The sequence below is a fragment of the Telmatherina bonti genome (assembly GCF_933228915.1).
Source record: "Telmatherina bonti genome assembly, chromosome: 3".
NCBI classification, from domain to species: Eukaryota; Metazoa; Chordata; class Actinopteri; order Atheriniformes; family Telmatherinidae; genus Telmatherina; species Telmatherina bonti.
The window spans coordinates 33,817,652-33,831,742 of NC_136621.1; the positions used below are offsets into that span (position 1 = coordinate 33,817,652).

Consider the following 14,091-nt stretch of genomic DNA (forward strand, 5'->3'; position numbering starts at 1 on the left):
TACCAACCGTGTGACACAAATACTTCTTGGTGAGCTCCGGCATGCAGAAGCAGGATACACCCTGCTGACTCAGATCTCATTAAGATGCACAGAAGGGAGCAGCTGAATGATTTTCAAGCAAAATGATAAAAATAGAGCAGTGAAATAGTTTGTGTGGAGATGATGAAATATGAATGTTGTGAAATGTTTTTGCCAGGCACACAATAAAACCCAAATGAGTCGAGGTTTTGTGCACGTCTGTGGCATCTTGGAAAAAAATAAAAATAAAAACAAACAACATCAACAACAAAAAGTCAGATTGGTTCTATGCACTTATCTTTATCTGCCAGTCCTCCACTCTTTCCTAAAACATGATTAATTCATCGCCCACGTTAAACTGTGCTGAGGCTGCCAAACCTCCTGTTTCTGCAGCTGCAGAGAAAATGAGGTTATAATTAGTTGTATATCTGCTCCTTGATCTATAATGCCTCAAAAAAAATCTCACAGAGCTTCACTTCAAATGACATGTTTGTTGTTTAGGTCTCAGAAACTCCTGTGTTCTGAGAGAATCTGGGATCTCTCATGTGGAGGATGTTATATGAGCTGGGTATCTTTTGTCCTGGTTGAGCTTAAAAATCCACAGTCTTTCAAGACATCTGTGTGTACAACATGATGCAGGACAGCCATCTGTGGAGGGATATTTCATAGTGGACAGTCTTCTTTTGCAGGACACAGTGAATCAGCAGGATCTCAGGTTTCATCCTATCCTTCACAAGCCACACACTTGCTGTCTTTGCTCGTGTTTGCTCATACAGTGTTTCTCAGTTCCGGACCTCAGGCCTCCCTGACCTGCATGTTTTATAGGCAACCCTACTTTAACACACCTGAATGAAATAAAGGGCTCCAGAACAGGCTGTAAAGAACTTGATGAGGAAGTTCAACAATCTGACTCAGGTGCTTTGGAGGAGGAACATGTCTATTTCAGGCAGGGCAGGGGGGCCTGATGACTTTGAGAAACACTGCTATAATGTATTTGAGTTATTGCTCAACAATTTATAAAAATTGAGGTATTAGCCCAGATTTAGGTCGACACTCTACTCATTTCTAAACCTATAAATAGGTAAGTTTATTTGTAGGGAATAATTCATGTTCAAAACATTAAAAAGTGCTTTACACAAAGAATAAATCAAACTAATCATAGATGTTGTAAAGAAAAGCAAGCAAAAATAGCAAAAATCACAATAAAATCATAAATTACATTAGAATAATTAGAGGTAAGATCAGTTAAAAGTTGTCGTTTAGATTTCATACATGAGAAACTAAAGGTTTTTAACCTGCATTTAAAAGTGCCGAGATTTGGTGAGAGTTTAATCTCCACTGGCAGATTGTTCCACTTGTTTGCAGCATGACAGCTAAATGCTGCTCCTCCATGTTCAGTCTTGACTCTGGTCTGGACTAGTGACATGATTCTTGGGATATAAGAACTCTGCTTGGTTTTATAAGCTCTGAAAATATCACAAATACTGCAGAAAACAAAGTAAAGCTGATTTTAATTGTAAGATTTTACACATCAGGACACACAAAAATAACAATTGGGGCTTGAAATTTGTTAAATATCTTGGATAAATACACACATTTTCTTTGTATAATGTTTGTGTCACATCACTGTGGAAGGAAATAAGTCCTCCCCTCTCTACATTGTTCATATGATTAATGGAGGTTTCGAGATATTTGTGAATCTAGATTTGCTGTAACAAGGAAGAGGAAGTTATTTGTCGCATGCAACCGTCTTTATTATTTTTCACTTTTTATTTTTCAGCAATCTTTCTTACTGTGAAACAATAGATTTAAAGCCTTTAAACATTGACCCATTAAAAATAGCAAGAAACCTTTTTCTTTAATAATAGGTCTTTAATTTTCGACCTTTAACAAAATGTGACTAAACAAATATGACATTTTAGGGAAATATTTTCCATTTATTACAATATGGTATGTCAAAGATATATTAATGTAGCAGTCTTGTTCCTGGTATTATTAGGAGCCAGAAGTCTATTTGTGATTCAAAGTGTTTTTCAGACATACTAAAACATTAGAAAATAAAACAAGAAAGAAAGAAAAGGAAAAAAAAACAGATAAAACCCCTTAAAATATGATCACTGTGACAAATTCCAGCTTAAAAGAAAAACAGCAGATTTGAACTTTTGAATGAAAACTATTTACATGCAGCTGAGAACAGGAGCCTCTTTTTCATTTAAGAGTGTTTCAGCTGATCTGAGACTTTCTAGGAGTTTCTTACAGACATGTGGAGCATAGAAGCTGAATGCAGCTTCTCCGTGTGTCGTTCACACTCTGGGAACTGATAAAAGACCAGATCTAGATTACCTGGGGGGGTCTGGTTGAGCCATCAGGGGTGACTGCTGTATTTTGGTCCAGAACCATTCAGAGCTTTACAGTCTGTCCTCTGATGGACAGGCAGTCAGTGTAAAGACATCAGAACTGGACTAATGTGCTCCACTTTCTTAGTCTTAGTGAGGACTTGAGCAACAGAGTTCTGAATGAGCTGCAGCTTTTAGGAAGACCTGTATAAACACTGCTAGAATAATCAGACTGGCTGAAAATGAAAGCCTGGACTAGTTTCTGCAGGTCCTGCTGTTACATCAGATCAGGCACCCTTTTTTTTTTTTACATTCTTAAAGTGATTGTAGGCTGATTCACTTATTGACTGTGTTCAACAGGACTTTGATCAGTGATGCAAAATGTCTCAGAAACTGTATGGATCACATATGTCTGGGCTTTATGGGGTTAAAATGGTTTGGAAATGGCCTTTCTAGACTGATGATCAGTCAGCATTGCTAAAGTGTTTTCACTTTGGTATCTGAATGCTTCAGAGCAGCAAACTGCCAAAATATCAACCATTACAGAGGTCACACTTGCCAAAGACCATTTTATCATTTGATTGTCAGTATCTGGCTGCGACTTGTCCTTTTAACCCCTACAGAAACAGTCCAGCTGTACTTTTCCACACTGCTTCTACATCTAGGCTTTGTTTTTACCCAGCACACAATGACATATTCATCCGAGGTTGGACATGCATGATTTCAAAAACTGGTTAGGACCAGATAATATTTTCATAATTATATCGATGTTGATGTAGCAAATGTAGATTGCAATAGACTGGAGATGGGTGTAAACCTTTAGAATAGACATACACAGCATGTAAGAAGCATCTATTGATGGAACAACCTGGATACAAGTTAGCAGCTCCTGGACCAGTTTGTTTGTTTTTTTTTTCTTTTCCTTTTTTTCTCAAATCTTTATATGTTAAAATTTCAACTCCACACTCTGCAATATATTAAAGTTTCTTTAAAAAAGGGCCTTTGTGATGCCGTTTTTAGTCTTTCACAAACAAAAGGGAGAAGAAATTAGATAAAAAAAGACCACCTGATATTAAAAAAACCCCCAAACTATAAAATATGTTTCTGAAAGATAAAGTATAACCCCCCCCCCCAAAAAAAGTAACAATTTACATATCTTGTTTTAAAGAAATGAATATAAAATTGTTCAAGTCCTTTTTAAACTCCTCATTCAAGCTGCCTGGTAAATACAACCGAGCACACTTGTGGTAAACTGTGCGGTTTCATATCCAGCTGTCTGCTTCATATTTCCACATCTGGCTGTTGAACATGCAGACTCACAGTCCAGCGCTTTCTGTCTCCCTCTTGTTTCTGTCAGCCATAATAGAATCAGGTGCTGTTAAGGCCACAAGACAAGGTCGCCGGCATCATTTCTCATTGCCAGTGGGAGCCGTTTGTCAGAACCACTTATGATTTAAAGCTCACCCTGCATTAAATAACAGAGACACTCAGTTGGTTACCGGTCGCTGCACCGGGGTTAAAGTATCTATAAATTGTGAGAAATCCTTTTTTTTTTTCTTCTCCTCTCTATACACTAGTTTTACTCAACAAACACTTCAACCTGCAGCCGCCTCTCTTTGCCTCTGGCTTTTGAGTAATGAGCATCTGTAATAACTTCCTGGCACGGGAAAATGAATGCAGAGTCACACTTCAGCAGTCAAAAGCGGCGTTGTGTGAAGGCCATTGCTGGAGAACTGATGGCGAGGCTGCTGTAGACACGAGCCACAAATAAACTAATTTACAGCATAACAACATTTATAGTGATTGTGACAAATGCAGACGGCCTGCAAAAAAAACAAAAACATCTGCCCCATAAATGTGAGTAGCTGGTGCTGTTAAGAAAAACAACAACAGAGAAAGTTTTAAATCCCATGTTGACTTTAATGTATAAAAGACCGCTGAGCGGCGGCATGTTCTGCATATACAGAATTCATTTAGTAAAAGACGAGGTGTAACATTCGCTACGAAAAGACAAGATAAGCAGCTGTGGCACCAACTGTCTTTATTACACCTCTTCATCATCTGGATTCATGGTACAAAAAGAAGCGCACAATTACACGTGGTCTACTTAGCGGGAACTGTTTACAGCAGAATGCAATAACACTACATACATCTGTCATATTTATTATATATACATAATATACATTTCTCACTATATTTGGAATGTGTTTTTATTGTTAGCCTCGGCTTGAAATCACATTACGTAACACAGAAGAGACGACATACTTCCACTGAGGTCTAGAGAGAATTACTCTAAATAAACAGCAGGCAGGTTTAAAAGGAGGAAAACAAAATAATGCAGCTGCGCGTTAAGCTTGAATAAACATCAGCTCAGCTGCAGGGAGTTACTATCCTGCCCATCACAGCTTTTTTAGGTGTCATGCTGACAAATTTGTTGTTTTTTTTTCCTTTTTTTTCCCAATGTTCCACAGCTCCTGGGGCACTTGGCTTTCAGCTGAGAGTGTATCTCTGTACAAACAAGAACATGGGATCCGTCATGTCTGGATGTAAAGCGCATCCTGTGGGCTACATTAGCTCCAGATCTGTCAGCTCATACAGGATGCCTGCTTTGACTATCCATGTCAATTTTCCCCTCATTGTCTCATGGATTAAATGTACATCAACAATAGAAAAAAAAAAAAGAAAAAAAAAAAAAGAAAGTATGCACAAATAAATCGGCATGTGCATGTAATATTCAAGTTTCCTGTCACAGCCTATGAGTTTGGACGTATGAGTATGTCAGGCTGATTTATGTTCCCCCTCAAGTCGGATTCTTTATCTGCAGCTTCAAATCTAATAAGGCTTTGAACATGACATCAAACAAAACGCCGGCACCGTCGGAAGCAACATTATTAGATCTGTGGTCTCGTCATATGGTCTGCTGTTCATTTTTGTTGGGGTATCCAATCGTACTGTAAAACAAAATGGTGCACGCTTCTCTCTGTGTGGTGTGTGTGTGTGTGTGTGAGAGAGAATGTGTGTTTTTATATCTGGTGATGAAATGGGAAAATGTGGATGAACAGAGAGCAGGGGTGTATTGTGCCCCTGCTCTCTCTGTGGAAAGGGGGGAAGCAGAGGGAAGATTCTCATTTGAGATAAAAATACACTCCTTGCAATTGGTGAACATCTAGCAGGGACACACACACACTCACACACAGACAATAAAACACACACAAAGAGAAGGAGACAAAAAAAACCCCAAAAAATCAACTCCTGGTGTAAAAAGGAGTCTGTAAATAGCTGACCTTGTGCTCTGAAGGAGACTGAAAGAAAAAAAAAGAAATTTTCTGCAGGTATTAACACAGAAAAACAATTATTATGATTATGAATATTATCAGCCAGGCTTTAAAACCCATTAACATTACCTAATGGATCTCAACTGGGAAAAATGAACAACACAGTTTCACTATTAAAAATGAACAGAAATACAAAAAGGTTGGATTAATTCTCATGTACGTTGTTATAAAAAAAAAAAAAAGATAATAAACTACACACTAGAGTTTGCACCATCGCTTCAGGTCTGAGCTGATGCAACAGAGTAGACACACACACACACACACACAGAAATATCAGATAAAGCATGTGATGTTGCAGTAAAATAATAAAACGCCTCATTGTTCCTTACAGTACTGTTGTGTTTGAGGTTGTGCTGATTATGTCAAAACTCTCTTTTTATCTGTCAGAGGGCAACAGTGAAAATACACTTGCAAACTGAAGCAAAAAAAATAACAAGGAATGTATTAAAATAGCATCAATACACTGTATCAGATATAGTTAGGGAAGCTGAGAGGATAAAAAGATGAGGCAGGCTTGACAATCTCTCTCTGTCTCAGCTATTTGTCAGCAGAAATAGAAGCTGAGTGCAGCCGTGTAGAGCTGTGTGTGAGTGAGTGTGTCCTGACTTGTATAGAGAAAAAAACATAGCCAAGAAAAAGAAAGGGAAAAAAAAACAAGCTTGTAAGACAGCTGTTTTGTCATATTCAGACAGATGCTACAGATTCCTCCTCACCGTCTGTATTAGTGGCAGCTCCATCCTGTGGCGAAACTTATCTCAGTGATTTGTGAGGATAACATTTGAGAGTAAAACCTGAAAATAGTTCTGAAACGGCTCTCTTGTTCCCAGTAAAAAGGCAGCAGGTTCACTTGATATCCCTTCATTTTCAGCGGAGACATCGAGGACGGCCTTTATTGTACGTTGGTGTGTCTGCTCTCACAGTCTGACGGCCACCACGCATGCGCCTGCCCTGCCCAGACACAGAGGGGCCACCTGGAGGACGACAAACAAATCCCTGAAAATCAGTCACAGCTGGACAAGAACACAAAGTACAGATGTACATTTACTTGACTGATGTTTGCAGTTTAAAGATTTTATTTTTTCTGTTCTGTAAAACAGAACAGAACATCAGGGTGGAAAGCCTGAAAGCATATTCTAATGTGTTTTATGTGTTTACTGGCTGACAGCAGCTCAGGAGACAGAGAGACTTTACACCATGTGGTCTTGTTAAATTAAAGGCTCTTGGACTCGACGGGAATCTGCAACCTGCCGAAGAATTAGTGGACATAAGCATCTGGCCGGAAATCGGCTTTCCTGATGGAAAGAGCAAAACCTGAGGGCATATAAAAACCTGGGTGTCTGCTCACATTTCAGTAAACTCCTGGCCCATCATGGATATTCTGGTTGTGTATTGACAGGTTTATACTTGGATTTCTTATCAATTAACCCTTAAAACTCTGTTAGGTCCCCCACCACCCCAGTATCATCGCTTATATCGTCCTAATTGCTAACGGTAGAATGCATCTGTAGGGCAACATCACTAACATGTTGCTAAAAACAAGAGGAAACTGATGAATTATGATGAAGCCACTTTATGCCAAACCTTCCAGTGAGATAGCTTAAAGTGATGGCAATGTCCGATCTGGAACATAAAGACAAACAAGGGAAAAGAAAATCGATGCCTGTCTAAAAAAAACCCACAAAACTGTTCTCCTCCCTTTCAGCTGGAATGAAGCAGAGGAGACATTTCTGATGTATAATTGCACCAGAGAAATGAGTCTAGTTGGGGCTGGTTTTGTGTAGATCAGGGGTAGGCAACTCCAGTCCTCGAGTCCCACAGTCCTGCAAATGTTAGGAGTTTCTCTGCTGCAACACACCTGACACACATCCGACCTAATCAGCAGACTTTTGCAGAGCTTGACATCAAACTCTACAAGTCTGCTGATTAATCATTGATTTGAATCAGGTGTGTTGCAGCAGGGAAACTCCCAACAATTGCAGGACTGTGGCGCTTGAGGACCAGGGTTACCTACCCCTGGTGTAGATAGTAGGTAAATAGTAGCATAAATATATAGTTTGAATACCAAAATGTTTTATTTTTCCTGAAAAAGACCTGAGAGAATGATATGCAGATGAGAAAATACTTGATTTCTGTTAATATGTTTTATTTCTACAAAGTACTGTTAGTGCCATTTTCTGATTTGTTGTTTGGTTGGCATTTGAGGTGCGATATCTTCATGCGATATTTTCATTTGAACTCATTTTAGAAAAACTTGCCTGTGCCGACTTTGAGTAAAACGGTGGAGGCTCTACATGTGTTTTTGCTCATAAAAAAGAAAGGCAGACATAAACATGCAAGAAGTAGTTTTAAGAGTTAGAACTTTTCAGATCAGAACTATAAACCAGCTGTGTGTGTTTTTAACCAACTTTGTCATGTGTTAAAGGAGGGAAAACAATGACAAGCAAAACATTCCAGAAACAGGAACAATAAATGAGAAATGCTAAAAAGCCCATGTAACCTGCTTTGTCTAAATATTGCAGTAACTTCTGGCTAAAGATCGAGGTTCATTACAAATCCATTTTCTAAATAAACCAGCTGTTTTCCTACAATGCAGCAACCCATTCTGCTCCCTTTTCTTTGCCATTTAGTTAAAAATAATCCCGACTTCTTGCAGAACCTGTAGGTCTATTGTGTGACAGCTCTTCTGCATTTTAGACAATGTTCTGTGGTTTTTGCTCCAGTTAAAACATTTGTGTTTTCTTGCCACTAAGTGGGTGTAATCCCAGTAATGTTACATCTCCCATGACACCATCTGCATTCATTCAATGTTGAGCTTGAATTCTTTGCAAAAATCAGAAAAATACTTCCAAATGAATGTTAATGCTTCATGGTTTCTGGTTGTGGCCTTGAGTGTGTGTTAGCTAGGAGGTTCGGCATATATCATCATTTATTTTACTTCAAGCACAACGTAAAACAAACATGCACAGAATAAAACAAAAGTGAACTTTGAGAACTAAATTAATACAAATCAGGATGAAAGATTTACTGCTTTGAGATGTAACAAGAACCCAAACAGCGAAGACCAAACCAAACACTGCTCATATGACCAAAAGACGGGGATTCAGCCTGCAGAGCTGAGCTGTGTGGCATCACAGCACTGTGGGACGGGCTGACACAAATCAAGAGTGACATGTGCCACCATCAACAGTCATATGAAGAGTGACAGAGAAGAAAAAGCCCCAGCTTAAAAATAAACTGAAAATATGAGTCTGTAGGCATGAGTGAACATTTACATTACGCTGCAACACTGCAGAATATCATCCACTCCTCACACAGATCAGCACACTACAACACCAGGTCATTCATCTTAACTCCTAAATGGAAAAACAAATATATACCAGGCTATAAAAGATCATTTCTGAAGGCAGACCATGAGAAAAGATGAAACAACAGAAACAAAAAAAAAAGGTTTTAAATGAAACAAATTTAAATAAAAAGACACCACTCATTAATATACAGTAGGACGTTTTTAGCTTCATGGAACAAACTGGCCCCTTTGTGTCACATCTGCTTGACCATGTTGCAACAGAGAATAATCATCATCATCAGAGTAATAATGATAACAATAATTAAAGTAAGAATAAGGGAGGTATTTGCTCCTTGAGTTCAGTTCTGCAGGGAGCAGGGATATTATCTGCACATATCTCAGTGGAAACAGAATCACAGGAGTGTGTTTAGGAGGAGCTGAGTTTATTCGGATCAGTAGCAGCAGCACAACAGTGACCGCTTCGGTGAACTACCATTTAGCACCGCAAGAATTCTAAGTATATATCAAGTGCTTCTATTGATATTTATACCCCAATGGATACACTAGGAGGTCCCCAGACACTGTAAAGCAGAAAGTAAAATCCTTTGACATCCAGGGGAAGCTGTGATAGTTATTTTAGCTACAGTCTCCCGGTTTTTAGGATGAACTTATAAAACGTGTTATCTGAAGGTACCACAATTGAAACAAGCAGGAGAAATGATGGTGGAACAGATGACACACCCACTGGGCTGCTTGTTTCCGTTTCTGACACTATGACACTACATGCAAGAGGCATTTAATGCCTTGAACATGTTCTTTCATATCTCATCTTATCCCCCATCCATGTCTGCCAGCTTGAACAGCTTCCTTTATTTTGCAACCAACCATCTACAACACTCTTGTTCTCAGTGTGAAGTATGTCTCTAAAACATCAGATTTACAGCAACTACGGTTGGAAATCCTCCAAGGCTTTGCAGGAGATGACATGCAGTCTGAAGTGTGATTTAAATTGCTGAAAGCTGCTGAATGACATTGTTAAACTTACAAACAGGCTCCTCTACCTTCTGCAGTGGAAAGGACAACTTTAGCTTGGGGGAAAACCTACATTTAAATAATCCTGTAAACAAACTAAAATACACAAAGAAGAGTTGGAGGAAGGTCTGGTGTGTGCATATAGCAATTTTATTTGTTTAATATTTAAATTTATCACCTGTTTTTAGGTAACTAAACTCAGTGTCAGTGTAGAAATAAGCAAAATACAACACAGATCAGTCTCCTGAGCACTGGGGTACCAGTGTATATGAGAATGGACTTACTTAGCTGTCTTTAGGGTTTATTGTGTGCTTCTACACTGTACCTGCGTCCACTCATTCGTCTGAGGGTCGTAAGCTTCCACAGTGTTGAGATACACCTGTCCATCATACCCGCCCACAGCATAGAGACGGTCACCAAGGAGGCAAACGCCCACAGCGTCTCTGCTGATGCTCATGGGGGCTACAGCCGTCCACACATCTGTCTGGGGGTCATATCTATACACAAACACAACATTTACATGATTATATTAAACTCATTACAGGGATTAAAAATACAGACATATAAAATAAAGATTTTCTCTTCTTTTAGTCCAGACTATATGGTGGATTTTGGCAAAAAAAAAAAAAGAAAAGTAACTAATAGGTATAATGTCTTGGAGAACAGTGAAAGAAAACATCCATATTAATGTAATTTAGACATTGAAGGTAGAGCTGACTGAAACTACTTTAGCACACAGATACACAAAATAGGGAACAGCATTAAAAAAAATACTACTACAGCTAATTTCATACACACATAAATAATAAGCAGCATGCAAATTAGTTACCATTTATTTCTGAAACTATGACAATGTTACACAGGAGTGTGGTAAGAATTCCTTCTTTCTTTGACATAATATTAAGTTTTTATTGAAACGGCTGAACATATGTGTTTTCTGGGCTATTTAGTTATTGTGGATGAATTATTATCCAAACATGTTTGCGATTATGATGATTTTAGAAAATATGCTGAATAAAATGCATATTTAATTCTTCTATAGCTACTAACGGTTGCTTGTAGGATGGTTCTCCCATCACTGCAGCAGATAAGGAGTTCATAACAAAATTACACTAAAGTGAAGTGTAAAAAAAGACCTCAGGCACGATGGAAAAGTGTGTGATAGAAAGCGTAGTATATAATGGATAGTGAAACATCTTATGTAACTAACATGGCAGCTGTGTGGTCACAGAAGACATCTGGCAACAATCAACAATAGAAACTGAAAAAAAAAAGGTTTAACCTCACCTTTCCACACAGTCACTTAACCGAGACGCCAGGGATGAAGCAGGAGCGTCGTGACCTCCAATAGCGTACAGGAAGCCGTGCCACGTGGCCACTCCCACACCGCCACGCCTTTTTGCCATTGGAGCACAGCTGTTCCACCTGCAAACAGACATGATAATCATTTGGCTGAGTGATGAGTGTATACATTCATTATATGCATTAAAAACCATGAACCAGAACCTCTGAGGGCCTCCTGGAAATATAAACAGTACTTTATAATCAGAAGATGCTTGATTATGTCCTGAGAGGGTGAACAGGCTCTTTTGATGTGTGTATAAATATCCTTACAGGGAGAGAAAACAGCAACAAACAAGGTACAAAGTAAAAGAAGGCAATTATTTCTAATTAAATGAAGCTATCTGTCTCTGACCTGTTTGTGTGGGGGTCGAAGCACTCCACTGACCGCAGGCAGGAAGAGCCGTCACGACCTCCGACTGCATACAACCTGAGAGTGACAAAAGAAGTTAATCTCTCTGGACATGCACACAAAATACTGCTCACAGTTCCTAATTTTTATTTTTCTTTAACTTTGTGTTAGTGAACTATTCTTAAGAGTTATGTGAATGCATATATGTGTGTGTGTGTACTTTTTGTGGTTAGTTTTGGGGTTAGAGTCACTGTTCAGTTGCGATAGTTGAGGTAGGAATGCATTGTGCCAATGGAAAGACACAGTCAGTATAAAGCATGTGTGTATGTTTGTTGTGCTGGTTGTTGAGAGGAAAATGATTTGAGCAAAACCACTCGGCCCAACACTCTTGGGGCATCCCTGCTCTAAGTAGTCAGTGTGTATCTGTGTGAGTATGTTTCTGTGCATACGTGCACTCATCCATGAATGTGAAGTTAGAATGTTAAAGTAGGAAGTGTAAGAGGACCAGTCAGGCAAGTAATGAGCTCCATCAGGCCCAGAGCGTACACATACACATACACAGACACACACACACACTCACTACTGCTGGGCATGGTTAGCACAGAAATGAGTTTCTGTATTAATTAGCATCTGTGGAGCCCTTCGCTGTAGCATCTCTGTGAGGCAGTGAATAATGAAAACAACAGAAGTTATTAGAGTCAAAATGGTGAACTGGCTTCCAGTCCAAACGAGAATCTAAACCCCTGAATGCATCAAGTCCTGCTATTAAGATCTGCATTGTATGTGTGTGTGTGTGTGTGTGTGTATTACTGAGAATATTGTTATCTTCGCCAGAACTGCTTGATAGGAGAGTGTATCTAGAGGGGAAGAGAGATTTTCTACTGCAGATGGTTACTCTGACTCTGAGTGATGTGTTGGGCAAACTATCTCTGAACCACAAGAAACGGATGCTTCTTGGTAATAAGTGATTTTTTCAAATGGCCTAGAGCAACGTATTCTAGCAGGCAACATACGGGGTTCTTTAGTATCAAAAACAAAAGAAATAAGACAGATGGCATTTATTTCTGAAGGTTAACTACTTTTATTCATGAAATATCTTAATTCATGTTTGGTAAATGAATAATGAGAATCAAATTAATCCAATGTCAAATGAATTCACACTCAGTACATTTAGCAAAAGCGACAGCTTATTTGTGTTTCTTATGAAGAGTTAAAGCTAGTGTAGGTAATGTTGGGGAGCAAGGTTTGAAAGTTGCACCCTGTCTTGGCTCCTCCCCCTCTGGTTTTGCTCCTTGCGTGATCCAAGACTTTTTAATTCGCAGCTTTTTCCACCAACGATTTTCTTTTTCTTGGCTGTTTAGCAGTAGGAGGGAAATAAACCGAACCGGGTCGGGGAAATCCTTCCTGCATTTTCTCATGTTTGCCTTCTGAGTTTCTTCTTCACTACTTTGTATTTTCATCCTAACATGCTATTTATATGCAGGGTGTGGCTATCAGGTATGAGCTGCAGGAGGGGGAGGAGGGGAGCCGGGAGAAGTTAAAAAAAAAAAAAAAAGATATTAACATCTCCATTTTGGTCCGAACGTTTGGATTGGGCAGAGTTTTTACAGATTTACAGTAAACTGAGGGGTCTAACTATATTTCTTATTGTTAATATATTATCATTAAATATGTATAGACTACTATCAAGATGAGGAGTCACTTCACCCAGAGTATAAAAAGATGTCTCTGAGCAAGATTACCTCGCCCAGCTTTAACTATGTGCTATTTTTTATTTTTATTTTTTAAAAGAATTTATGTTTCTGTGCATTTAACCCGTTTTAACTTTACCAGAGTTCAACGGCTGATATTGGCTGTTCATACAGGTTGCAAAACACTTTCGGTGAATACTTCTTTTATACCATACCCTGGCACCCTTACATGTCACCGGTTAATCTGCTTATTTTATAAACTTTTTTTCATTTTTTCTGAACCGCTTAATCCAATTCAGGGTTGCGGGGAAGCTGGAGCCTATCCCAGCTGGCTTTGGGCGACAGGCAGGGTACACCCTGGACAGCTCGCCAGTCCATCGCATTATTTTATAAACTTCTAAAACATTATTACTTGTCGATTCCATAATATTTTTCTTTTTCTTCTTTAGACTTGTGCCTGTTACATCAAAGGTGCAAACAAATGCAAAAAATGTAGCCTATGTATGAATTATTTGTGACATCACTCACTTTCCATTAAGAACAGCTATTCCCACTGTGCTTCTGGGTGTAGCCATGCTTGCAACAAAGCTCCACTGGCGAGCCTGGGGGTCCCACCTTGAAGACAAGGTTGAAAGGATTCTCATATCACTTCATCTTTCAGCAGCAGAGCTCTTGTTATTTTTGATAATTCACTGAAAAG

General features: G+C 39.0%; 1 protein-coding gene across 1 annotated transcript in view; it reads right to left on the reverse strand.

The window, feature by feature from the left end:
- Positions 1-5,952: 5,952 nt before the first annotated feature.
- klhl5 (kelch-like family member 5) overlaps positions 5,953-14,091 on the reverse strand; it is a gene marked incomplete at its 5' end in the record, with an annotated part of 30,679 nt that continues 22,540 nt past the window's right edge. The window contains 5 exons of the mRNA XM_079238370.1: positions 5,953-6,660; positions 10,333-10,504; positions 11,295-11,432; positions 11,704-11,778; positions 13,920-14,006. Of these exons, the coding sequence (XP_079094496.1) occupies positions 6,604-6,660; positions 10,333-10,504; positions 11,295-11,432; positions 11,704-11,778; positions 13,920-14,006 (529 nt within the window). The 3' untranslated portion in view covers positions 5,953-6,603. The remainder of the gene's footprint in view (positions 6,661-10,332; positions 10,505-11,294; positions 11,433-11,703; positions 11,779-13,919; positions 14,007-14,091) is intronic.